Raw genomic sequence first — 26,749 nt, forward strand, 5'->3', positions numbered from 1 at the left:
GCAGTCAGGAAAGCCACCGGCCAGCGCAGAGGAAAAGCATCCACTTTATTATAGACCCCAGAAGCACCCATGGCAGGTCCAGGACAGTTTTATACTGGACATTTCCATTTTCAGCAAGGGAAAGAGAAGAGGGGAACAAAACCAACCAACCCTACTCATTGCTCTTTCATGCTAGAGAACACACATCTGCGTGGCAGAGAGAAGCCGTGGGTGAGAGGGGCACCAGCAGAGAAGGGGAGGGACCGGTGCGGTCCCCCCCTGGAGATGCCTGCGAAGAACTTGCAATGCACCTAGAGACACATGAACAGCAAACACATTTCGCTGCCCCGGCCCGCATCTACCCCGCGCACCCAAGCGCCGCAGGGGAACCACCAAGCCAGCAGCCCCTGACCCACTCACACCCCCGTCCCACGAGGGCTACGGTCCCGGGAGGGCTCAGTGACTGGAATCTCGTGGCTGGAGAGGAAGGAGGGGGGAGAGGCAGCCAGCTGGCTCGGGTCCCCCCACAAAGGCGGGGGGGGGCCCAGGCCTCTGCTTTACTCTTCTCCTCGCTCAGCAGCAATGGGCTCCTTGGTCCACTTGTCTGAGACCTCCTGGCTTTCTGTGTAGGCCGTGACAAGCAGCGGCCCCAGAGCACCCTCCCCGTCCCCAGCAGCCTCCAGGTCCAGCTCCTCAAAGGAGGAGCCGCTGGCTCCGGACTCGCTGTAGCTGTGCTCACTGCGGTTGTCGGCCTCCTCCCGGCCCCGGCCAGCCGGGAAGGGCAGCAGGACCGAGGTGGCCACCGAGGTGTCTCTGCTGTCAGTTGTGGCCTCGATGCTGATGGAGCTGGCCTCGCTCATGGTGTCAGCCCCTGGAACGGAGAGAGAAGGGGAGGGCGTGAATGCTCTGGGGAGCAGAGGACGGTTGGGTGCCACAGCCTCCGAAGCCACCAGGAACTCGGAGTCCCCAGCAAAGTGCCAGGCCACAGCTTGTGGTTTTCCAAAGAGCCACAGGGCCCAGGCAAGTGCGCACACCCCACAATGGGACAGTGGCGGCCGCTTCCTTACGGCCAGACTTGAGCAGCTCCCTGACAGCAAAGCATAAACCAGCTTGTGAAAACAAGCCCAGATGTGGGCCAGCCCCACACACATCCCCAGATCTGTCAAACCCAGGGAGGCCACCTGGTCACAAGGGGACAGTGCAGCAGGGGCAGGGCTGGGAGGAGATGGCCACGTGCCTCCCTGCTGCCTGCCCTGGGCACGTCTGCCCTTCTTGCCCCGGGTCCTTCTTGCCCGCTGGGTGAGCCAGCCTGCCCCGCGTGCCCCAGGGAAGCGGCAGGATGGAGGTGCTGTGCCCTGGGCACCCGGAGCCTTCAGCTCAGGGGGTGGCCCGGGGTGGCCACGAGCAGGATGGGGCAGCCTGGGGACTGGGAGCAGGCGCCCATGCGCCCTGTTCCACCAGCTCTCCCCATGTCACCATCTCATTAGCTCGGCCAACAACACAATTAAAGAGTTGACAACGAGACGAGGGTGTCAGATTGAGACCGGCAGCTGAGTGCTGTTGCCAGAGCAACCAGCTGGGAGACAAAGCCGTCCTGTAAAACACTAATCATTGTTAATTATGACATCACGGATTCACGTTGTTAATTATGACAACAGCGGCGAGCGCTGGCCAGCAGCAGCAGCCCATCCCTCCAGCGGCTGGTGCTGCCTCCGCTGCCCCCTGCTTCCCCTCTCCATCTTCACCCTCCTGCCTCTGAGCAGCGGGCAGCAGAGGCACCAGTGAGGGCACGGGGACCTGGCCACGCGGCGCAGTGGTCACCCAGCCCAGGGCAGGACCTGTCCCCATCTTCGCGAGCCGCCAGGGTGCCCGGTGCCAGCAGCAGGACGGGGAGCAGCGGGGAGCGCATGGGGACATCGCGCGGTGCCACCCCGCAGGGGAGCCATGCGGGTGCCTGCTTTATGCGGAGAAGCAATCCTCTTCGGTGAAAGCCAGGGATAATTGAGGCCCCAAACGTGGAAGGCCCGGCCTCCTGTTTTCCATCAGTTATATGCAATATTTACTGCTGATTAATAACAGCCCAGCACGGTGATGCCTGCCCGAGCGGCAGAAGGAGCGTCGTCCCCGTGCAGTGCCTATGCCAACGCCTCCTGGAGTGCCTCAGCACGAGAACTGCATTTCCTTCGAGTCACAAGAGGTGTTTGGCAGGATCCTGGGGAGGTGCTCAGCGGGACGCCCCTGGCCAGGCACGGGGTCAGCGGGGAGCCTCTGGGAAGGAAAAGGGTGCGGGAAAAGGAGGGCAGCGGCAGCCCCAGCTCCCACGGGACAAACCTGCTCCCCAGACCTGCCACGCTCTGGGATGCGACGAGCAGCCGTGGCGGCTGAGGAAAGGGGGTGCTGAGCACCAACAGAGTGGGATGGGGCCGGGTGGGATGTGCAGCCCGGTGGCTGGGCTCCCGTCCTCGCAGGACACAGCACAGCAGCAGCTCCCTTCTCTTTCTGTGTGAAGGCTGAGAGCTCCTGGTGCCAACCAAGGCTTTTGCAGGTCTCCACCTCAAAAAAAACAAACAAACAATTGAATCTGGCTAAAGGCCTGGTGTAACATCAGTGACCTGAGGTCGCACAGACACTCCCACCATGGCCCGGCACAGTGGCACCGTGGCACCAGGGCTCCAGCTGCATTGGTTGTGTCCACCCCACGTCCCTCATAAAGCAGGGGGCACCCAGTCCTTCCACGTCCTCCCCTGGCTGCACAACGCCCGTCCTGCACCAAGGGGGGCAGTTTTGGCCAGGAGCCGTTGTGTACTCGCAGACACCACACCGTACCAGAGGAGACGAGCACTGGCTCGGGATGCTGAAGATGGATAAAGGCGACCTACAGCTGCCGGCACTCTGCTACGAGCCGGCACCGCAGAAGACATCTGCCCTTGCCCCCAGCAGCCTCGTCCCAGCCCCGCTCCGAGGGCTACAATAAATAGCCATGCTTCCCTTCAGCCAGGCACTTTCTGTCACTTCCGATCATGTCTGAGCTGCCTCAGCTGGCACACCCGCCCGTTTCAGCAGCCGTGTCCTCCTCCGCACAGGACGGGGCCAGCCCCGGCGCGCGGGGCAAGAACAGGAACCCTCACTGGTAGGGAAGGGGCAGGCGACCTCAGTCCACAGCTTCCTCGGATGGATCTCTGGGGCTGAGCATGGTCCCCGGCAGGGACAGCATCCCCTGGGGTGCAGGGCACCGTGCAGATGAGGCTACCTCCGCTTTGGGACCAGCACGCACAGCCCAGGCTGGAGGAATTCCTCTCCAGAGCAGGCTGCTGGCTGGGCTCGGGCCAGGAGAAGCAGCCCTGAGACCCCGGCCAAGGCCATGCGCTTTGAAAGTGCCGGTGCCTGTGCCAGGAGGGCCCTGGCAAGAGGCTGCTCTTGTTTGCCTTCCCATCCACACACCGCGGCAGGGCCGTGCTGGAGAGCACGCCGTTGAGCACAACCCTGGTGCGAAAGCCTCAGAAAATAATTAAGTAGAAAACAACTAATGGTGATTGACACTGGCCCCTGGAGAGCCATCAGCTGCCATCAAAAAATGCTTCCTGTCTTTCCGATGACCCTGATGATGGCAAAGAAGGGACAGAGCTGCTGCAGAGGCGGCCGCGCTGCCCGGCTCATTCCCCACGTGCGTTAACAGTCGCTGCTTCTGCCCCGAGCCGGAGGCACACAGCACTTAGCAGGATGAGCCCAAACGTGAAGAAAGGCGAGGCATCAGGGGTTCACCTTCCCCCACTCCATGGCCAGGCCATGCACGTCCAAGAAAACAACCCGAAGCTTTTCTTGCACGTGCAAGTCACTCACTTCAGTATGGCACCAGCCGAAAGGCGAGGAGCAACAGCAGAGCCTGCTGCACCTCTGTCCTGGCTCTGCAGTGCTGCAGAACTGCTCCAGCCCCGGAGGAACAAAGTGGCTGCGTAGATCCAGCAGCGACAGGCAGCACCGGGAGGCACCGAAACCCCCCAGATTTTCCCGGTGCCCCCAAACCCATGAGCAGGGTTGCTCCAGGCCCACATCTCAGAGGCTAGCCCTGCAGAAAGGGGCGATCGCAGGAGCCCCACACCTCAAGGAGCTTTTGGACGTGTCGGTTCTGCCCAGGGCGTGCGGCGAGGGGGCTGCAAACCCCGAGGAGCAGCTGTGGGCTCAGTGCTGCCTAGGGAGCCAGCCAAGGGCTCGGCACTGCGCTGGGCACCGCGACACGCGTCGCCACACGTGCAGCCGTGACCCCACCACAGACCCAGCCTGGCACAGGGCTGCGGGCAGGTGCCGGGAGGACGTGGCACGTTCGGGGACGTGGCAAAGCTGGGCTGTCACGCAGAGCAGTCACCGCAGCCACACCGCAGATAGAAGAGCGGAGAGCAGGGCGAGTGCCCTGGAAATACCAGGACTCGAAGCGCTGGGACGCCGCTCCAATTAGGCTCTTAATTTCAGTGCTAAATGGACAGAGCTCTCGGAAAGCAATTCCCAGGCTTGCTTTTACGGCGAACGCGATTAAGAATTAAAGCGATCCAAAACCGAAGACGTGTAAAAAAAATTACCAAACCGCCCCCGAGGTAGCGAGGCGTGCTCCGGCCGCCGCACGCGGTCATGTTTTTTTCATGCCCGTTAGGCACGCCTGGGGGCCCAGCGGAGCCCGCCCAGGGCAGGAGCCCTCCCCGCCCGCCTGCCGCAGCCATCGCACGGCTCCGCATCTCGCAGCCATGTGAGCACGTGGGCCGAGCGCGGCAGCTAGCATTTCGGGTTACTATAGCACTGCTGTTCCGCGCCTACAGCGATTGTGGTCCCTTCCTGTATAAATACACTCAGGCTCCAACAGATCTCTCCAAGCAGATGCTAGCGGGCAACTCCGCCACCAGCTACAGAAACCTGGTATTTAAGTTCTTCGCAATCCCAACATGTAACAGATGAAGATGAGCTCAAGAAAGATGTATGTGACAAGGAGAAAAACAAGCCCAGCTGCAACCAAAAGCTTCGGTACCCAGCTCTGCTTTCACAACCACGGACTGGCGCCGGCCCTGCGGCCGTGCCGAGAGCAGCTCTGAGCCCTGCCACGGGCGGGACCGCGTGCTCCCCAGGGCACGGCGTGCCCCCCCAGGGTTAGGTCAAGCTCTGCCACGTCAGTCCAGGGGATGGGAAGAGGTTTGCCGAGCCCTGGGCAGGCGCTGGGAGGACACGGCGCAGCCCCTGCTTCCGCCTGCTCCAGAACAGCATCGGGGCGCTGGGACCCCCGGCTCAGGTGGGCAGAGTCCGCCGCAGGAAGACACGAGCCACGGTACCTGTGATGTCTGTCTGCGCGTCTTCGGCCTCAGCTGCCACTGCCCTGCTCTTCCTCTCCAGCTCCTTCATCTCGGGCACGTAGAAGTCCCCTTGGCGGGCAAGGGGACACACGAAATAGATGCGGTCTTCCTTGTAGATCTCGAGCCGGGGGTGGGCGCACAGCTTCCTCTCCTGAAAGACAGAGGCAGCCCGGGCATCAGCCTCGGCTCACCCAGCCCAACCCCAGGCTCGGTGAACTCCCTCTGGGGCCCAACCTCCCCAGCGGGCAGGAGCCAGGGCACTCACTGACCCCCACGGCCCCCCCAGGGCTTCGAGGTGGTTTTGGCAGCGGCGGCGGCAATCTGGCCTGCCCCAGACCGGCCGCCGCAGGCTGAAGTGGGGCTAGGGCACAGGCCCAGGGGGCAACCATGGGGTGGGGGTGGGGGGTTGGGGCGCCCGCAGCTGCCTCGGGCAGACCCTGCCGCATCCCATCCCCTGCCACATCCCGTCCCCGCCTCTCTGCACGGACCTACAGCGGGCGGAGAGCTTCTCTGCTAATTAATATAATCCAGAACCGTCAGCTCAAGCAGCTCCTTTCAGGAGCGCGAGGGCAGGGGGAGTTGGAGACGAAGCCGTGGCATTTCAGCCTCCCTCCTCCTCTGCCTCACCCTCCCTGCAGCCCAGCCTCCTGCCAGGCTCCATGCTGCCCCGTGGCAGAGGGCAGGCTGCCTCATGCTGGGTGAGAAGCGAGAGCATCCCTGTCGTATTTGCTCTTTTTCTCTGCCTTTCCCCTCCTCAGGACACCCAGGACCTTTATTTCGGGAGCCAGGGGCCCTGCGGAGCGCCGCGCAGCCCCCATTCACCGTGTCCCCAGGAGGATGCTGCGCTACCAACGCCAGCAGCGTGGGCTGGCATCCCACACCCCCCGAGCCCAGAGCTCCCACTTGCAGGCAGGTGAAACGCAAACACACGCAGAGCAACACCGGGTTAAAGAAAAGCAAGCCAGGCTGTTTTTAGCAGCGGAGCAGGGGCGGCTCATCTCACTCCTGCTTTTTAAGCAACAAGCCAGGCAAGAATCCTCCCTGCCGCTCTGCCCCTTGCTCCACCAACCACAAGCCCAACTTCAGCTTGTTGTGCTATTTTAGGTAACTGCAACACATACCCGAGACGGATATCTCCAAGATTCACAGGTTTTTTGGATGCATCCAGCTGCCCCCCGCCCCCCTTACTGCAGACGGGAACAATTCAAAGAACTCAGAGCAAAGAGACTTTCCCTGGATTTGTTTTCCAACAGACCCAAGACCTCAGGGCAGTGGGCAGGCACCAGGACGTCCCAGGCTGACTTCCCAAAGCACACTTTGGGATCTGGTGCACAGCCTTTCCCTACAGTTCACCTAGGCTGCTGTCACCGCCCTCCCAGTTGTACAGCAAGAGCAGGGATGCCCTTCAAGCACGACCACTGCCCTTGCCACGCACTTGAAGCGCAGAAATCCTGGCACAGAGCCGCTTGTGAGAGGTCCGGGAGAGAGGTGAGGCAGTGCTAGGGCAGGGCTGACAGAAACGTCTGCCTGAAGGGAGGAGGACGCCGGTGCCCCGCAGCCAAAAGCGATGGCAGGGAACCGCGTCAGTGGGACAACGCTGAAGCGAAAGGAAATCACCGCCCGTGCTGGGTGGCAGCGGAGCAGGACCCGGGGGGCATCGGTGCAGTGCCTCGGAGGGATGGCAGCACCAGCACGGGGGCTGCACGCTGCCTGCGCCAGCACCGCACGGGGTGGAAACGAGGAGAGCAACACTCCGAGCAGTGGGGACATCCACAGAGCGTCCTGCGTGACCTGCGGGGACATCCACAGAGCCATCCGTCCTGTGAGACCCGTGGGGACATCCACAGAGCCATCCGTCCTGCGTGACCTGCGGCAGCCCGGGCTTGCAGGATGGAGTGAGAACGAGGGTGCCATGGGGACAGTCAGCTTCCCATCTCCTAGGGCCAGGCCCCGGCAGCTACATCACGCTGCGGAGATCTGGGGCCAGCCACCAGCCAGGGGACATCGCCAGCACTCTGCCCCCGCCACCGTGCGCGGGTGGGGATGAGCTCACTGCTTTCCCAGCTGCCTAATTTATGCCTTTGCAAATCAAGTTGTGATCCAGAGCAGCGTTGCCAGCCCCTGCTGCTGCACTGCTTCCCAGAGCATCCCACCCCTCGCAGGGCCTGGGGGTGCACGGCCGCCCCTCAACAAACGTCCCAGAGGGGAAGCGAGGTGGCAGCCAGCACTCCGAGTCCAAAGGTGAAGGCGTGAGCAGGCAGCGAGTTAGGAAAGGCTCAACTACATGGCAAAACAAGACAAGCTCAACAGGCAGTAACACACTTTGGAGGCGAGAAGGAAGCCCCTCTGCTGACTGCGGCGAAGCCAACAGATGGAGCAGCAAGGTGGACGTGGAATCTGCACGGCAGAGCCCTCGAGCCAGATCAGATCTGTTCTTGCATGGGTGGAGGAGCTCAGCAAGATGCGAGCAGCGAGACACTCACAGCATCGGGGCAGGCTTCTGGCGAGGACAGCAGGACCGGAGCAAGTAGGGCAGAGCAGGGGACTGGCCTCTCCTCAAGGTCATGCAGCGCTGTCTGTAAACTCACCCTTCCCACAGCAGCGCCCAGGGCGGGACGGGTTCCTGTCCCATCCTGGGCCACGGTGAGGAGCTGCTCACCAGCCCCTGGGGACAAGGAACCCCCAGGGGAGGACGCTGGGCACTGCGGGTTTGTTTGGGGCACAAACCTGCCTCTCCCCAGCAGCCGTGAAGGCATCGGCTCTGTCGGCTGACATTCCTCTTGCAGCTGATGCAAAAGGCAGACAGTGAGACAAGCAGAGCGGACCAGAGGGCTGTCAGCTCAACAGACAGGCCACGGGCTGGGGACAGGGACAACAAATCCCCAGGCTGGGCACCAGGCCGGTGGGGGAGCTGCAGTGCTCGCCTGGGCTCCTCCAGCACCATCCCACTTGCCTCTGCCCTCAGGGTGCCTGCCCCGCTGGGCCAGGGGCGTACAGAAACAGCAAAACTGCCTGGAGCTGAAGGGCCCTAAAATCAGCCCCTAAAATTAGACCTCGAGCTCAGCACGCTGAAACCGAGCCACCAGCTAGCGCGGCAGGGACGGCGTGCTGTGTGCCACATCCTCCTCCTCTCCTCACACGCTCCACGCGCGGTGTGTCATCCCGGCTTATCTTAGACCGCGAGTGCTAGAAAGTGCCGGCGGGCTCTGCCACCGGGCCCGCGCAGCTCCCAGCACCACGGGGCCCGGCCGGCAGTGCCCCTCAACAGGACATCTCCAGGGGGATCTCGTCCGTGTCTGGAACCTCCCGAGGGGAGGTGTGGGGAGGATGGAGCCAGGCTCTCGGCAGCGATGCTCAGGGACAGGGTGAGCAGCAGCGGGCACAAACCGGACCACAGGAGGTTCTCTGAACATCAGCACACGTTGGTGTACCGTGGGGGGGACGCAGCAGCGGCCCAGGTTGCCCAGAGAGGCCGTGAGTCCCTCTTCTTGGAGCCAGACAGCAGCCTCCTGAATGTGGTCCTGGGCAGCATGTGCTGGGTAGCTCTGCTGGAGCAGGGCGGGCACCAGCTGGCCTTCGGGGGTCCCTTCTAACCTTAACCACTGTGTGATCCTGTGATGTTGCTCCTCACCAGAACATTGCTCCTCGCTGGGATATCGCCAGCCCGGCCCCAGCGTGGGTACAGCTCTGCTTTCCTCTCTCCCCTCCCAAGTTGTTCAGGCTGTGAGGTGTTGCAGAAACAGGTGACATTGCGACCAAGAAAAGCCACTTCCATCAGCAGGAAAAACGACGCCCTCCTGGTTCCGGGACAGGCAGGCAACAACCAGCCCCCACGCCTCTCCGCAGCGGTGACGGGAAGAGCATTTGGACCGTGGGAGCTGCGAAACTCCCGGCTCGAGCAATGGGAGAATTTTTCATTTTCACCTCGGCAGAGGCAGCCCGCCATGCAATTTACACCTCGCCCGCCCGGCGCCTCCTGGGGCCCAAACACTGGCGGCTCCTGGCCCGAGGAACTGGGAAGAGGCTGCTGTCAGCCTGGCCAAGCTGCGAGGCACGGAATTGATCCCGCGTGGACTTGTTGCCAGCGCACAGGGCCTCCCGGGGGTGCCGGTCACTGCTTGAAGCTGCCACGGAGCCACAAGCACTCTTCTGCAGGATGGGTGCAGTGATCGTGACCCTTCTCTCCTCCAGATCTGCAGACACGGACCTCCTCCTCCTCCTCTTCCTCACAACTCCTGCAGCACCTGCGGGAGAAACCCCGCAGCACAGCCAGCACCCTCCACCTGCAGAGACACGGCTGCAGCCTGCCCCGACACACTCCGTGCGCTCGTCCCTGAGCTTCCAGGGACATCTTTCTGTGCCCCCAGCCACGGGAACCTCACCCACAGAAGGAGGAGAAGGATTGTGATAGACGTAGTTCATGAGGTTTGGGTCATCCCGGTGTCACGGTTATTTGGTAGCAATTAGCCCTGAGCAGAGTTTCAGAAATGAAGCAAACTTTGCATTAGAAACATTTTTTTTCTCAACGACTCCTTAAAACCCAATGCCACCAAATTCTGCCTTGCTGTTGTACTTGTGACAGGTGAGTGAAGCCCTTAGGAACCATCTCCCCTTGGAGCTCTTTCGTGCTCTCACACTCCTCCAACCACAAATCCCAGCCGCCTGGCCCACATCCCTTCCTACCTGCCCCTTCTCCCCCATGGCTTTCACGTGGGACTTTGGCTTTAACCACTTGAAAGACCAAATTCTGTGCTTTCATTGTATGACAAGAAATCTGTGCAGGCCCGCACAACCTCTCCTCACTTGAGGAACCCGCCCTGGATTCCTCTTCCCATCACCTTCATCGCTCTGTGCAGCCCGACAGCCGTGCGTGAGGGGGGTGAGGCCACGGGAGGCGAGGACCACAGCTGGAGGGCTGCCTCTGCTTCGGAGCGCGGCTCCCCAGGGGCCAGCACTGGCCTCCCAGCCCTCAGAGGATGCTTTTTCAGCATTAATCACAAAGGCGAAGAAGAGGTCGACGCAATGATCTCTGCCATCACGGATGACTGGAGCAGCATTAAATCGCTTTGCCTGCTCTGTTGCCTTGGCGAGGCGGGCAGGAGCAGCAGCTGTGGCAATTTATCGGCCTCTCGTCAAGGCAGGGCATCCCACTGCCTCGTCAGGGAAGGACTCACCGCCTGAGATGTTTCACACGCATCCCTCAGCCAGGGAGTCCGCTACAGGGGGCACGCGGCGCAAAGAGCCTCTCTGAACCGCGGGTCTTCGTTAGGCTTGTTGGTCACGCTCAGGACACGTGCCATGTCCGTGCCCCCGTGAAGAAAGCGGCACAGTGGAATAAATAACCTCCCTGTCCTCTCCCACCTCCTGGAACAACCTTCACCTTCCGCAACAGCCCCTGCTCCAAGGCTTTATGGAAGATAGTCCCTGACGAGCCGAAGTCAGCCTCACGACGCCCCTTCACAGAGGAGAAAGTCGAAAAAGAGAAAGTTTAGGAGCTAAGGGACTTCACCTTGCTGGACCTGCAGGGGCCCAGACACTGGCAGAGCAGAGCAGAGCCCGAAGGCAGGCTGCCTGCCTCCCAGACACGCCACGGCGAGTGAAACAAGTCCTTCCCTCCCCACTGATGGGGCCTTTCCAGCCACCTCACTTAGAAGGCAAGGGATGCCACCAAAGAAGAAGATCGAGCAGTTTCTGGCCTGGCTTGCTGAGCAGGAAGGCGATCACGACGTCCACCGACCCATCCCCAGCACAGCATCGTGGCAAATCAGATGGTGGAAGGTGGAAGGTGCGTCTCCCAGGCTGGAGGCTCCCCCGTGTTATCGGGCGGGTGCAGACAGCAGTGGAAAGGCTGCTCCAGCTCCTGCTCCGTGCACGAGCTGCACGTGGGTGCCAGGAACTGCCCGCAGGCTCTCGGCAGCAGGACATTCACCCACGGCCACTGCTCCCACTGCTGCTGCCCTTGCCCCAGCAATAGATGTCTCCTTTTTTAGGACCGGTGTTTTAACAGCAGGCCAGTGCTCAGGACAAGCTCCTTTCTGGATTTTTATCAGCCTCTGTAAATGAAAGAGAGAGGCATTTCCCTGCAAAGCTCCAGGAGAGCTGTGTTCAGAGCCAGGAGCTGGGTCCAAGATCTCGCACCTCTTCCCAAAAAGCTGACAATCCGGAGAGGCCAGCAGCAAAGAGCTGGTGACCCTGGCAAGCTCCAGCGCGGCAAGGACTCGTGCTGGAGAGCTTGGCTAACAGAGCCCCAGAGCTGCCCACCGTGTTGTGTTCATGGTTCCCCCCAGGACATCCTCAATGCAGGCAGTGCTCTGGCCGAGAGCAAAAGGCACAGAGACAGGAGAGGCAGGTGCTGGAAACCCAGGCGGAGGCAGAGTGCAGGAGACACCAAGGGAGACAAAGCAGCAGCAGCCGTGCTGATGGGCTGGCTCTGCTCCGTGCAGCCCAGGGCGGGTGCACAGCACGGGCACCCCAGCCTGGACAGCTCGTCTGGCAGCCACTGGGGGAAATTCCCATCTGGGACAGGATGGTGACCCCAGTCTCTTGCCTCTGCCATGCCCAGAGGTGATAATAAAATCAGTAACCACGGATACAGCACCATTTTGGCATCTGGGTGAGCTGACAGCCCTTCCACCACACTGCCTGGGGCAGGGAGGTGGAGGGGAGGGGAGGTAGGGTGGCTGCCTGCCTCCCCACTGCAGCCCTGCTTTTCTTCCTCCACCTCCTCCTCCTCGGCCAGCCGGGTCCATAACCGTGGTCTGGAGCGCTGTGATGCTGTGAGCAGGCAGTGGGGAGCAGGCTCACGTGCCCCGTGTCCCCAAAGCCAGGTTTTTCAGCAGCCACAGGCAGCAGGGAGGGAGGGCAGCAGCTGCTTTGGCGGCCCCCGCAGCCTGGATGCTCCTCCTCTGCCAGCTCAGGATCACGGCTTTGACTGTGCAGATCCATCAGATGAAACAGGAGCGATGAGGCAAGGACAGAGCCCAGTCTGACTTTGCCCTTCCAAGAGCCTGCTCCCTTCCTGCAGCTCTCCAGCCCTCCTGTGGGCACTCTACAAGCCAGCAGGGATGCAGCGGGCAGTGCCTGCAGCCACGCAGGCTCATCTCCCGAGCTGGCCAGCAGAGAAATACCAGAGCAAAATCCATCTCCACCGCTGACCTCTCGCTAAGCTTTTCCTAGCTCCCAGCCTGGCTATCATACCACCAGACGGATCTCACCCCAAACTGTGAATCTGCGTGGCACGAGCAGCAGAGCAGCTGGCCAGAGCAGATGATGGATATCCACCTTTCAGCGTGTGAAGCAGCTGCCATCAGCTCCTGGCAGAAATAAATCCCAGCTGAGAGTACCCGGCCAGGGAGAAAGAGACAAGCGCCTGCCACGGGAGTGAGCCCACGGCTCCTGCGGTGCCTCCCTGCTCAGCACAGCTGGAACAGAGCACTCTCACATGCACCCCAACTGCACGGGGACCTCAGTTTGGGTTTCACCTGGAAGCCTCGGCACCCACTGCGTGGGTTTCACCTGGAAGCCCATGGCCTGCACACCACGTCTGACCTCTCTCCCAGCCGCCTTAAATGTCTCCCCCCGGCCTTCTGGCAACACCAAGCACCACTTCTGCCTTGGGATCCACTCCAGAGCCTGCAGGAGTGGACAGCCCCACCTCTGAGTACGCTAGGAGATCCTCTGGCTGATGGTACACAGATAGGAGGGGGCAGCAGTTTTCAGGAGTCCGGTGACGCAGACTCACGTGCCCCAGCCCCAAGCAATGAGCAGCCAGCTCGGGGATGAGCACGGCTGCCCGACTGCTCTCGGCTCTGTCCCCTCTTTTGTCCCCCGGTGGTCACTGTCATTCCTCATCCTAGCAGCAGACGAGCTGGTAACACAGGACGGAGCGAGTACCTGACAACAAGCGTACAATCTGCTGAAAAATCACTGTCCTGCGAGCCTGTGAGACCCTTCTCTGCTCCCCCTCTGCTCACAGCCCGAGAGACTGAGCTCAGTGTTTTGCTTCTTTCTCAGAGAGAAGTTTTGGAGAAAGTGGTCACAGGAGCCCAACCCATGGCCTCCTCTGCCCCAAAAGCTGTACCTAGGGCATCCCCGCTAAGGAAGCGCACAACTCCAACAAACCCAGCAGAAATGCACCTGATGGAGGCTGGCAGGAACCTCCACCTCCCCGTGCTCACCAGAGCATCAAAGAGCCCAGGAAATGCAAACGCTGGATGGGTTGGGGTGCAAAGGCAGGGCACTGCCATGGCACACCCCAAGGGGACACTTGTAAGGTGCTTACCTGCCACCAGGCTTCCCATACCGAAGTTGGATGTGTCAGAAGAGGTGGTGAGAGGACAACACAGGGAGGGCGACGGTGCCCTGAGCCAGTCTGTGGGGTGCTGCCATCTCCTCTGCCCGCTGCAGCCTGGCAGCAGGAGAAAGCCATCCTGGTCCCATGCGTGGGCAAAGAGGAGAGACACCAGACACTGGGTTCTGTCAAAGACCCCAAGCTCTCCTGGTTTGGCTCCAGCAGAGGCTGTAACAAGCTGCCAGGCACTGGAAAAGCAACAGGACAAAAGGAGTCCTGGTGCTGGGGGCTGCCCGGCACGCTCTAAAAGCCCGTGATCCCCGACCTTCCTTCTCAGGCAGGCTGCAAGCAGCACTGCAGCCCCACGGCAGCAGGCAGGGGAAGCCCGTGGAGAAGCCCTCGTCCTGCCCCAGGGCAGCGCAGAGCCCGTTTGGGAGGAGGGATTTGGTAGCGCGGTTTCCTGCAGCCCGCTGGGACACGCGGCGATGCTGCAGCGGCTGCTGCGGGCATATGGAGCTGGCGGGGCTGGACTCAGCCCTGCCGAAAGAAGCAACCCCGAGGGACATTTGGTGGCGGGACCCCCTGCAGGAGCAAGCACCTGCAGCGGCTGCCAGCGATCCTGCATCGCACGAGGGAGCGAGCCTCCTGCCTGTGACCCCACCGCCGGGCACCACCATGAGGAGGGGGCGACGATGCAGCCCCAAGCCCAGAGACAGCTCACCCAGGGCATGGCAGCAGGACCCAAGGAGCAAGGACCCGTGGTGGGGTTTCCTCCCGACCCAGCTCCCCCCCCGACCCTGCAGCCCAGCAGCCTGGAGAGCCGCCAGCACTTCAGCTCAGTGCAGAGGCACGGTGCCGGCTTTCTCCTGCCGTTTTATACCTAACCAGAATCCAAGAAGCGCGAGTTAGTCATAGTGCAGCCGTACCTTTTCTGGCCATAAAAATGCCGCTGCTTTCAAGTCTGTTATCTCGCAGCTCTGCAGGTTTCAAAGCGGGAGCTTCACAGCCATGGAAAGTGGGCCAGCCTGCCTTGCTGGGAGGGAGCAGGATTTCTAAGAAGCGGTTTCAGGTTTGTTCAGGTTCATTTCACTGTTTCTCGAGGCCAGCACATCTGGCAAAGGCTGGCTCAGAGGGGTACGGAGAAGAACCAGCCCGGGAAAAACTCATTAGGCCTCTGCTAAAATAATTGCAGCGAGGCAGACCGATCTCACCTCTGAATTAATTGACAAGCTGGCAAGGAGGTAAGGCCCAAAGGTTTGGGACTGTGCTGCTGCCCAAGAGAGCTGAAGCCACCTCAAACGCCTGACAAGGAAGTCTTTTGAGCTGACTGCATCCTCTGGGATGCTCTATAAATACATTCAGGGGAGAACACGCATACGGATAGAGTCGATAAAGAGATCTGACAGAAAAGCACTGTAGTATTTTACTTTCCCTCTTTGCCCAAGGCAAGCCATTTCTGCTCTCTCTCTCCCTTGGACAGCCATGTGAGACATCCCTGCCTTTCTCCGTGATCATTAATCCTTGCTGCAAAGGCAATGGGGGGGCAGAACTTTGTGCCTGAGCAGATACATCTCCGTGACAGTTTTGCAAGGCCGGGTAAGCCTTTACAAGGCTGCAGGTCTGAGGTTTGCGAAGCTGCTGGGAGAGCAAGGCAACTTCTGCGCCCTTCTGGGAAGATGCCGGGGGATGAAAATGCCCACCCAGAGTACCACCGGCTGCTGAGCAGCACCGCAGCAGACTTCAGGCTGTAGGGCACCGGTGACGTCCGCGTGCTTTGTGTGCACGGGAGGGCAGGCCGTTGCAGGCTGCTCTCCTTCCAGGAGCTGCCTTCGGAAAGGCTCCTCGGAAAGGAACGGGGATGGCAATCGGATCAAAAGGGTGGATGGCATGGGAAAGCACCCGTGGTGCTCCTATGCACCGGTGGCCACAACGCTCCCTTCTTCCTCCCTGGCCACGGTCTCTCCAAGGTTGGAGAGGCCAGTTCCTTCTCAGCCAGGAACAGCCTGAAATTCCCAGGAAAGGGAATTTCATGCCATCAAGGCCACACGAGCGCCAAGCCCAGGCCCTCAGCATCCTCATCCCAACACTGAGGCACCAGCCCCAGGGGCGGTGGCTGCTCTTCCACAGCACAGGACGAGGCAGGACGGGGATGGCCCCGGCTGCTGGCAGCACATGCCCCACACAAGCTGCTTCCCCAGCCAGGATGTGAATGAAGCTGTATCTAGGGTCGATGCTTGCGCTGAGTCAACAAGAAGTCAGGAAAAAGAATGGTGATTTCACACGAGACAAACTGCGGAGGAAGGGACTTTGAGGCTGTCCAGAAAACCTCTTTCTTGCTCAAAGCAGCGATGCCACCAGAGCTGTGGTTTTATAGCTGTCCCCAGGCAGCAGGAGTGAAGCAGAGGACTGGCGAGCAGACACCGGTGAGGCTGAGGTGCCTGCGCAAGGCCTGCCCCAGCCTCTGAGGAGGACTGCATCCAGCGCCCGGCCACGGGTCAGCCACCCGCCTGTCAGGACGACAGGCAAACCGCCAGCAGATGAGTGGTGGCCTGGGGCTGCCAAATTTCTCCCAGACGAGTGGGAAAGTTGGGAAGCCCGCTGTGAATGGCAGGAGACGTGACGCAGAGCCCCAGCTTCCCATATGTTCCATTAGGCACGCAGGAGGAGCACAGCGCTCTGCAGAAACAGGTTAAATGCAGAACCTCTCCGCGTGCGGAGCTGACCCCGAGATGGGTCGAGAGGTGCCCAGGCCTCTCTGCCTGAGCCAACACAGCACAGCCCCTCGGTTCTCCACCTGCAGAAAGACCAGAGCCAGGTCCTCAGGCTCTCCTGGGGTGGGCAGCACGGCTCAGGCGTGGGAGGCTGCAGGCACACCAGCACAGAGCTCTCGGGTGCCAGGGGAGGACACAGAGGGTAAGGATTAGGGAGCTGCCCCCCAGAGAAGCCCTCTCACTCAGCTTAGCTCCCAGCGTGCGCCGCAGCTCGGGCTTCCTTCTCCCTGCTGCCCACCTCAGCACCGCTCGTGCTCGCAGGATGAAAACTTCTCGGGGAAGCTGTGTTGCTAAAAATATTTAATAAATAGAAGCCGCTGCGAACGCGTGAAGTGATGTGATCTGACACGCAGCTGGGGGGTGCCAGCTATCAGCGAGCCTCGGCGAGCGGCCACGAAAAGCCAGCTGTCAGCAGGCGAGGAAACGGGCACCGGGACCCGCGGGCAGGGCAGCGGGAGCCCACACAGGGCTTGGGGCTGCAGCAGCGCCGTGCCCAGCCCCGGGTGCCAGCGGCACAGGGGAGCAAAACCCCAGGACGAGCTACACCCACACAAGGCACCCCCAGCGCTTGCCGTTGAGAGCAGGCCGGGGTGGGGGAGGATGGGTGGGAAGACCTGCAGCTTGTCCCTTACCCTCGACCTGTCCTTAAATTGTCTTCCCCTAAAATAAGCCAAAATCTCACCCGCTTACATCGCAGCCTTCGCTGTGACAGCAGCACCTCAGATGGGTTTTTATTTCCAAGAGGGAAATACGGGCAGGATGCAGAAGAAGAGGGTCCTGTCTCGTTCTCACCTTTGCCAGCCCTGCTGCTGGCTGTCACCAGTGGGGCAAAGCCCGGGATGTAAGGACTCAGCTCACCCTCTCTACTCAGGGCTGGATCAGAGTGGCGAGGTCAAAACACAGAATGAAATAAATAAATAAACAAACTACTCTCTCGTGAAGCCAGGCCTGGCTTCACAGGGGGCTGCAAGGGAAAGCCACCCCCCAGCCAGGCCCTGCATGGCTCCTCACCACCTCTGCACCCCAGCCACCCTCTGGGTGTTCCCAAGCCGACCCCGGTCACCCGGCACAGGAAGACAGAGCTCAGCCTCCCGGAAAACCACCGACGTACTGTGCGAGGTCATCCCCAGGCTGCAAGCAATGAGAGAGCTCCCAGGTGTAAGGAGGGAGACGGTCAGCTGAAGAGTCCTGCCAGGCCCAGGGGATGAGACGGAGAGGGCTGCGAGTCTCAGCTTGCTGGTGCTAAGTTCTGGATAAAGATATCCTGCTCCTCATCCTCCCCGGAGAGACCGACGTGCAGCTCCGAGTGGTCTCAGCTCAGCAAAGGGCTTCGCATCCAGCCTGGGGCTGCCCAAGCTCAAAGGAGGCCAAAGGAGCTGCCAGAAAGCAGCAAGGCTGTGGCTGAGGTCTGGGGTGGGAATGCATCTCTAAAGATGATAATTTATAATAACAGCCAGGAGAAATGTGACCCTGACAGACCCAAACAACGACAGAAGCCGTAGCAATGGGGGTAAGGGAGGCAAAAGGAGAAGCACAAGGTGCGCACGTACCCACGCGACCTCCTAGCAGCAGGACCTGTCTGCAGAAAGGACCCCACGAAGGCTCCTGGTCCTCTGCAGCCAGAGACAGGCGCCTTCAGGGACCACGAACCTGCCTGATGGACGAACTAGCACCGGTGCTGGTCGCTTGCACTCGGAGACTTGGTGCCATTTCCCATTCTCAACGAGCAACTACAGCTGCACGGAACAACCACGGCACACGTCCGAAGGTAACGGCGTGGAGCTGTGCCAGGGGAGGGTCAGGCTGGCTGCTAGGAAAAGGACCACCAAGAGGATGGGCGTGCACTGGAGCAGGCTGCCTAGGGAAGCGGGCACGGCACCGAGCCTGCTGGAGTTCAGGAGCGTTTGGACAATGCTCTCACACATAGGGTTTGATTTTTGGGTGGTCCTGTGCAGAGCCTGGAGTTGGACTCGATGATCCTTGCAGGTCCCTCGGGATATTCTATGATCCTATCAGCTGGCTCGGAGCGAGCCTGGGGCCAACGAGGAGTGATAGAGGAGAGGTTTCCACCAGGATCCAGTAGCACACAGCGCTGTGCCCAGGACGTCCAGAAATGGCACCACTCTGGCTGGGACGTGATGCAGCTCGCTGGGGAGGGACGGCAGGCTCGGGCAGCAAGCAGGGGATGTGCCATGCAAGCCACCAGCACCTACAGCAATGAGATCGTGGCTGAAACAAAGCATCCACTTCTGCTAGCCACATTTCAGAGAGGTTCCTGGGCTGGAAACATGTCAAAAAAGGGATTTGGGAATTGTGAAGAGATTGGAAAATGTGTCAGTGATGGACTTTACAAGCTCCGTGTAGTCACTTTATCAAAGTGGAAGGCAAGAAGTGACTTCATCCTAAACTATCACAGCTGACAAGGGGAACAAAGCTCAGCTAACAGGCGCTTCAAGCTGGTGGGTAAAGGAATGATGATTTTCCCTGACCAGGAGCAGGAGCCAGGCACATTTATACCAGAAAGAAGAGCTGAGGCTTTCCAGCAGCAAGAGCAATACGTGGCATGGGGACGAGGGAGCACCCTGCCTTGCAAAGCACCCTGTGGTGCCCCGTGGATGAGGCAGGAGCTCTGTGGTCCTACAGGGCCTCTGCCAGCTTGTGCTGCGGCACTGCTAGCACCCAGGGAACGGCTGGGACGGTGACAGCACTTCTCCTTGACTACTCCCCCCCTGCACTCTCTCCTCCACCAGCCACGGGCCCAAGTCTCCTACCCAAAAATCCCATGAAAAGAAGCCAGCTCCCACCCTGCAGGGGGTCCCAGCCGTCTGGGGGGGGGGCAGCACTGCGGGCTGCAAGCCCCAGAGGACACCCGGGGATGCGATTCACTGCCTCTCCAGCTGCCTGGGGAGCTCTGGGGACGGGCGACGCCAGCCCACCCACTGCGCAGGGCTCGCCGGAGCAGCGCACGTGCCCGCAGCCTGCCGCAGAGAGCTAATTAAACCCGAGCCAGAATAAACGCTGCTGGAAATGGCAGGATGTCACAGTTTAATAACCAGCTCTCTGAGCCTCTAAGGACGGTCACCCTGGGGAACAACTCCGCAGGGGCTCCCTGGCGCTGTCTCCAAGCTGCCAGGGGTACCTGGGAGCAGCCACTGCCGCCTGCCCCAGGACAGGGCAGGGACCCCAGCGTGCTGCTGCTGTGCTGGGGGGGGGGGGTGAGGCTGGCACAGGGCACACGCAGGCAGCCAGGCTGGGCCAGCTGCAGGCTGCTGGAAAGCAGGGGGGAGGCAGCGACGTGGTGAAGCCAAGAAGGGAGCCAGGCGCCAGCTCTGCCCCCCAGCCAGGCGGTGCAGGAACACCACCCCGCACAGCGCCGCGCAGACCTGCTGGCAGCAGGGAGAGGCTTTGGCAGGAGCTGTTTGGAAAACAGCACTCGGGAGGGCTGCTAAACAAGCCCAGCCTATCCCTTAAATAACCTGCACTTGCAAAACAAGCCAGCGAGGTCTCTGGGGCTTCTCCGAACGCAGCTCCTGGCAGCGAGGCGCTGCCAGCCAGCCCCCCTGGGCAGGAACACCGCTCACCTGCCCTCTCCCGAGGTCCCTAGGCCCTGGCCTGGCAAAACCCGGCCCCTTTACCCCAGCACAGCACCACAAATCCCTTTCCAACCCCTTCCCCCTTTCTCAGCCACCCCAGAGCCCTCTTTGCACCCTTCCCCTGCTGCCCCACACCTCCTCCCTCTGCTCCCCCTCCTGCTGACTCCCCTTGAACCAGCTCCCGCCCCCGCCGTGCCCCAGCCCCGTCACCCTGTCCCCCTTCACGCCCCCTTCCCTGCCAGGGACAGAGGGACCCTGCGCCACATGCCTGCTCCCCATCGCTCAGCAATGCCTGACCCCCATCTCTCAGCAACAGAAGCAAGCAGGCACAGCACAAAATAAATAAATAAATACGGCAGCTCCGTCTCGCTGCCGTCTGGGGTTGCTCGAGGGAAGCGGGCAGCTGGGGGTGGGATGGAGGATGCTATTTGGAGCAGCCATCTCCATGGCAACCCCCATTCCCACCACAAATTGGGCACAGGTCGCCCGTTTCCATGATAGTTTCCCTCCCCCCCCCCCTTCTTCTCCTTCCCCGTCCCCAGACGGGGAGGTGCGGGAGCAGGATTTTACAGGAGAAACAGGTCCTGGCCAGGCAGCGTGGTACAACGCCCGCACAGTGCCAGGTTTTGGGTTCCTCCGGGTGCACCCCGAAACTCACCAGGGCTGACCAAAGCTCTGCTCCCTGCACGGCTGAACATCTCCTGTAAACCCAGCACAGGTCAGCGACAGTGACAGAGGTATGCTCGCTCAAGATCAGAGCACTTTGCCTAACCCGCACGAAGGGAAAAACAGATCAGGACACGTCCCCTCCTTCTGGAGCACTGCTCTGGATGCTGCATAGGATTCCAAGTGATTATTTTATTTCAAAAGCGGGAGTTCTCCTTAGAAGCTGCCAGGTGCTCCCAGAAGGACCCTTTTCAGCCACAACCACCCCACCTCCAATGGCACGCACCTTCTGGGGACAGGGCCAGCAGCGGTCGCACCCACGGCTGGGGTTTGGGCACCTCCGGGGCAGACCCCGGTCCGCTGCAGCCCGGGGGCTGGCAGCCAGGCAGCGCTCCCGCAGCACGGCACAGGCTGGGAGATTCGCACGGTTCCCCCACAGGGCTGGGAGTTTCGCCAGGAAAAGCAAGTTTATAAATAGTGCGCTTCGACACGAAGGAACGAAAGCAGCGGAACTCGGCAGCCAGATAAGCCGCGGGCTGAACACCGACCCCTCCCCAGCACCCTGCCCCACGAGGAAGGACGGGGCCCTTCTCCTCCCCACCTGGCCAGCCAGGACCCTCCGCGCTCCCCAGGGAGCTTCGACCCGCATGCATCTGACCCACGCTCCGACCATGTGCTCCAGATCGCTGTGGCTGCTCTGGCAGCACGAGCAAGCCAGCAGAGGTGGCTTCGGAAGGACCCAAAGCAGGAGGACAGCCGCCTGTGTTCCCGCAGAGATGGGCTCTGCAGCACGGCGAGGTGCCAGAGGTGGTGGCACCCAGGGCAGCCACCTGCCCTCAGGGTAACGGCCTCCAATTGCAGTGGTCTGCTTGGAAACACATCTTGTGAGTCCATGGGACAGAAAGCTGTTAACTTCTCTCCCCAGAAGACAGCCACCTCACAGGCAAGGCTGGCAGCTTAAAGAGAGAAGTCTGATGGCATAACACATGGCACTGAAGGGGCACGGACTGCCAGGTCCTAGCAACAAGCCAGAACTTCACACGGAAAACCAGACTTATCTCCGTGCTCCAGAGAAGATCCGCAAGTCAGCAGAGGAGAATTTGCTTCTCCTAAACACACGACGGCAGAACAGACGAGGAGCGACCAGGAGGACGTCCCCACTGGGGAACAACCTGCCAGGTGGCAAACGGAGGAGATCTTAACGGCACCGCGCAAGGGAAGGCCAGCAGTAGATGACGGATCAGAGCAGCCCCATCAGCTGCGGGCAGGAGAAGCTTCCAAGTGTCCACCGCACGCCTGCGATGCTCTTCACGCCGCCGCTGCTTACCTTGATGTAGGTGTCGAGGGCTGGGTGGACGCGGTTGACCGCGAGATGAATGGACAGCGGCGTGGTGAACGGGAAGCTCGCCATGACCACGTGGCTGGGAGTGGGGAAGGAGAAGATCTTGAAGCCGTACTTCTGGAACTGCCGGATCTGCTCCTCCGTCGGCTTCGCATCTCCCTCGCTCAGGATTCGGCCGATAGCAAAGCGACACTTCTCCGGAGAGACCTGGTCAGGGGGACAGGCAGGGGCATCAGGAGCAGAGAGAGGCTGAATGCTGGCCGAGCCTCGCAGCGGCCAGGCTGCCCAGCAAGCAGGTGCCCACTCCCAACCACGACCGATGCTGCCCCACACCGACTGTGCTCTCCAGGACAGGAGCACGGCCATGTACTGGCTGCTCCACGCAGAAAGAGTCTCTCCTGACCGCCCCCACGGTGCCCCCTCAGTACAGAGCCCTGCTTTAGGGGCAGGGAAACCACAGCAGGGAGCTCCTGCCATCTCCACAGCAAAGCTCACCCAGGTCGGGGCTTCCATTTCTAGCTCTCAAAGCCCCAGGTGCACGTGTAGCTGTGGCACGCCGCAGGAACATGCTGGGAACAGGAGAGCCTGACAGCTGCCCCCTGAAGCTCTCCAGCCTGCTGGGTGGACAGAAGGCAGGGTGACCAGCAACCAGGAGTGGCCGTCGCCTGGCTGCCTTTGGCCAGGGAGGGCTGGAGGACCAAAGCCTCCAACCTCACGCCGTGTAAGGTGGCAGAACTCACCAGGACCCACCAGGACACCTGAAAGCAGCAGCAAGACAGACAGACACGCTGTGGGACCCGGCATCGCGAGGCTCTCGCGGGGTGACAGAGGCAGAGGGAGGGTAACAGCGAGGGCAGTGTGTCACCATGTCCCCGCTCCATCCCCACAAGGGTCTCAGTTCCCAGAGGAGGCTCCCCAGTCGTGCCTCCAACTCCACCCGTGCTGAAGCTCCAGAGAGGAAACGTGAACAGAGGCAAAGATGAAGGAAGAGAACAGACCGCCAGGAGCAGCAGCATCCGTCTGTGGGCCAGACAGCTCGCTCTTGCCCTCGTGTGCTGCAAGAGAGAGCTGCAGGCGGGCTCTGCTGAGCACCGCGGCGCTGGGGCAGGAGAGGGTGTGATTTGCCCCAAAGGGAGCAGAAGCCCAGGGAAAAGGATCCCCAGGGGAAGGCCCAGCTGAATCAAGGAGAGTCAGCCCCACAAAACAGCAACTTTTGCTCTGCTGAGCTGGACAAGAGATGAAGCTAGGGGTGGCATCCATAAGGAGACAGGAACGTGGTCAACGGCAAATGTTCAGCGGCCTCACCCTGCAGACACTGAATGGTGGGAGCAAGGCCCCTCCTGCACCAGGGAGCATTTCAGCCTCATCCATCAAGCATTTGGGCAGGGCATCAAGCCCCAGCAGGCGAGAGGCCTCAGCACGCACCCCGAGCGTCAGAAGTGCGTGGCTGGAGGGGAGCAGCCGCCTGCCTGCCTGCCTGCCACAGCCAGGCCCTGCCAAGGAGCTATTTTTGTCCCTGCCAGAGGTGGGGGAAGCCCTTTGGGCTGCTAAATATTGAATAAAAATGAAAAAGAATAGGGATATTAATATTAATCTCATCCATTAAGACACATAAAACAGTGCTGGCAGGGGTTCTGCAGCACTCGAAGCCACCACGTGGACACCCAGGGGGCAGTGGCCTGTGCACAGCCAGGGATGCTGTGGGACACACAGGGCACCTCTGCTGCCCTCGGGTCTGCTTTTGGTGCCAGGTCACCGCCAGCAAGGCCAGGAGGGTGCTGCTGCCATCCAGGGGGACCTGGGCAGGCTGGAGACGTGGGCTGGAGGAGCAACCCCAGCCTCCAGCACATGCTGGGGAGCAGCCAGCTGGGAGGCGACCCAGCAGGAAAGGACCTGGGGGGGGGCTGGTGGACACCAATGCGAGCACGAGCCAGCCTTGTGCCCGGATGGCAAAGGTGGCCCGCGGTGTCCTGGGCTGCGTTAGGAGCGTTGCCAGCACATCAAGGTGATCCTTCCCATCTGCTCGGCGCTGGTGAGGCCACACCTGGAGAGCTGGGTCCAGTTCTGGGCTCCCCAGGGCAAGAGAACCACGGACAGACTGGAGAGAGCCCAAGGAAGGGCCACAAAGATGCTGAAGGCACCGCAGCATCTCTGCTGGGAGGAGACACCACGTGCAGGGCAGGAACAGATACATCTACACCACGTTCCTGGAGAGTGACAGGGCCGAGCACGGCTTTGCACCCTTCCAACAGCTGCAGCTGCCCTGCTCTGCCTGCCAAGACACGGCCCCTCCAAGGTACGTTTACAGGGACAAGCTCCTTCTAAGCAGGTCCGGCCTTCGGGAGCACCACTTTGCAAGAAAGCAGAGGCAGGCGTTACCCAGCCCAGGAGGGCTCCTAAAGCAGGGCCAGGCACTCCAACACCCCGCAGTGCAGCAGCACAGAGCCAGAGCTCTTGGCCCAACCACTGTGCCCCCTCTGAGCCCCAGCGCATGCACCCAAACACATGTGCAGGGCCACAGGCCCCTCCTGGCACTCCTCTCTTGCAGCATTCTTCCAGGATCACACCAGTTACTGCAGAATTACTGGAGAGCCGGGCTGTCCACAGAGGCAGGTGTCTGCACGCTGCTATCTGGAGGCCCCGGTGCCACCCAGAGCTGGCAGCCACGCCACTCGTCCCCCAGCAAATTACTTGCATTTGCCATTATCGCTCTCTGTGTCTCCAGAGCACCGAGCTCTGGCTAGTAGCCATCAGTCAGCACACGCCCGCTGCTCGCCTCCCCACCTGAAGCAGGCCGTGGAGCCCCTATTTCATCAGCCAGGAGCCCTCAGCACCCGCCTGCTGAGGTTTCAGTAACAACTGTCGAGGGATGAAACGACTACGGGGAGCTTGGAAACACCAGGGAACAGCAGAAACAGGAGGAGGAGCGTGGATGGGGACACAGCAAGCCAAAGAGACCACCTGCCTGGAGCCACAGAGCAGAAGGAGCCTTGGCTGTACTGCCTGCTGGCAGGTCCATCGGGGAACCACGGGTGCTGGGCTCTGCTCCGTAACCAAAGCAGGGGTACAGCCTGTTCAGCAGGAGCCACCAGAGCTTTGCTTTGCTCTCCCAATGCCTCCCAGCGAGGGGTATCCAAGACACCACCCGCCTTCAGACGCGTTTATGAACAGATCGCCCCTCGCAGACCTGGAGGCCTCAGGAGCCCCAGTGCTCACCGAAGGAGGGTGAGCTGCAAGTGCCCAAGGCAGCGTCAGGGAGGTGCCCGAGCTGCAGAGCCGTGCAGGCAGACCTTACCGTGTGCGGGTTGTCGTAGTAGACACCAATGGAGCAGAGCTTCGACGAGATGCTGCAGCCGTCCGTGAAGAGCTGCCCCGATTCACCATAGGGACCCACTCTGAACTTGTAGGCCAGCGTGATGCTGCCGATGGGCGGCGAGCCGGCGCTCACCACCACCTCTGTGAAGAGCCCCGAGTAGACAGCGAAGCCGAAGACGGTCAGCAGCAGCAGCACGACCAGCACCCCGATCAGCCCGAGGAGCACCCAGTCGGACATGATGGACACTTGGTGCTTCATAGGTCCTGCACGACAGCGGCGAGAAGAGAGGAAGGAGAGCAGGAGTTAAGCTTGCGCTTGGACAAAGCATTCAGCAGAAAGATCCCACGTCGTGCTCACCTGCTCCAGCTCGGTCACCAGACACCAATTATATTGCCTTGGTGCCTCCTGGGATTTATGTGTTTACAGGGGTGGGGACAGAGAGGCACCAGCCCCATTGCCCAGGATCCAGCGAAGCTGCTCGCCTCCAGCCTCACACCCAAGGGAGATCGCAAGCGATCTAGCAAGCCCCTGTCACTGCACAGATCACAAGCAGATGTACAACGCTGTGCTAAAGATTATGGGTCCTTAATCAAGTAATTTATTACTTAGACACACCGGACCCTACGGCTTGGCCAAGGCAGCTCCACCGACAAAAAGCCTTGAGCCCAGGCCTTCGAGGGGCTGAGCAAGGAGCTGGTTCAGAGCTCAGCCCCATGTGCTGGGATCCAGGCGCACAGGGAGGCTCAGTAGGACAACAAGACCCAGCTAGAGAAGCATCCCCAACACTTGGGATGGCTTTTTTTCTTCCCCATCTAAAAGTTTTTAAAACCCTAGCCAAGGCTTCCCATTTTGTTTGGCATCTTTTTTTCCTCACGCTGCCTGCGTGGCACAGCAGCCGGGGGAGCAGCTCCCGCTAGGTCATACCCACAGCACAACTGGGAGCTGCGATCGGGCCCAGCAAGCGGGAGCTGTTTGTGCTTTGTTCTCCCTCGAAACCCAGCGCTAGTGACAAGGGCTGTGCGCGACGGTCCTCGGGGACTGCTAACAGGAGCTACATTTGAAACCGAGACTGCAAACAAACAATTCACCTTGAGCTCTGCCCGATAAACACGCTCGGTCCAAAGCAACTTTTTCACCTCAGTCACCGAGGGCTCAGCTTTACCAGGCACGAAAAGCCGCGTCCTGGTAAGGCCCCGGGGACATGGGGCTGGCGCCCCGACCCCGCTCACCTGGGGTGCGGGGGTGCTGAGCCTAGCGGCAGCGCACGGCCTCGTCCCCCCGCGGCTGCAGCACCCACGCCTCTGCAAAACAGGAAAAAATAAATGTCAGCACTTCCTCCACGCTCGGGAGAGCCCCAGCGACCATCTTTGCCGGCACAAAGTCCCCTCACGCCGGGGCCACGGTGCCCCGGGCCCGGGCAGGGCGAGGGGAGCCCAGAGGAGCGCCTCTTCCCCGGGGG

The 26,749-nt window shown here is 61.0% G+C and overlaps 1 protein-coding gene and 1 long non-coding RNA gene across 4 annotated transcripts; both read right to left on the minus strand.

The window, feature by feature from the left end:
- Positions 1-24: 24 nt before the first annotated feature.
- TEX264 (testis expressed 264, ER-phagy receptor) lies at positions 25-26,709 on the minus strand. Of its 3 annotated transcripts, none has more exons than XM_035337325.1 (5): positions 26,520-26,709; positions 25,270-25,553; positions 21,960-22,181; positions 5,292-5,463; positions 25-850 (listed from the first exon to the last, which is right to left on the minus strand). In XM_035337325.1, exons 2-5 carry the CDS (start codon positions 25,546-25,548, stop codon positions 537-539), a joined length of 987 nt encoding a protein of 328 aa, XP_035193216.1. In that variant the 5' UTR covers positions 25,549-25,553; positions 26,520-26,709; the 3' UTR covers positions 25-536. The 3 variants fall into 3 exon arrangements, with proteins under 3 accessions (XP_035193216.1, XP_035193217.1, XP_035193218.1); XM_035337326.1 differs by lacking the exon at positions 26,520-26,709 and adding an exon at positions 26,379-26,489; XM_035337327.1 differs by lacking the exon at positions 26,520-26,709 and adding an exon at positions 26,427-26,464.
- On the minus strand, positions 12,152-13,591 carry LOC118173079. Its single transcript, XR_004753996.1, has 3 exons — positions 13,476-13,591; positions 12,828-12,860; positions 12,152-12,793 (listed from the first exon to the last, which is right to left on the minus strand). It is a non-coding gene; the product is annotated as an uncharacterized LOC118173079 (long non-coding RNA).
- Positions 26,710-26,749: the final 40 nt, after the last annotated feature.

The sequence above is a fragment of the Oxyura jamaicensis genome, chromosome 12 (assembly GCF_011077185.1).
Source record: "Oxyura jamaicensis isolate SHBP4307 breed ruddy duck chromosome 12, BPBGC_Ojam_1.0, whole genome shotgun sequence".
In the NCBI taxonomy this organism is placed as follows: Eukaryota; Metazoa; Chordata; class Aves; order Anseriformes; family Anatidae; genus Oxyura; species Oxyura jamaicensis.

Coding starts and splice junctions, on each gene's coding strand:
- TEX264 (XM_035337325.1), bottom strand. CDS start 25,548: ATGAAGCACCAAGTGTCCATCATGTCCGACTGGGTGCTCCTCGGGCTG. Junction 5,464..21,959: donor CCCTCGACACCTACATCAAG/GTAAGCAGCGGC, acceptor TCTGTCTTTCAG/GAGAGGAAGCTGTGCGCCCA. Junction 851..5,291: donor CGCGCAGACAGACATCACAG/GTACCGTGGCTC, acceptor TCTCCGTTCCAG/GGGCTGACACCATGAGCGAG.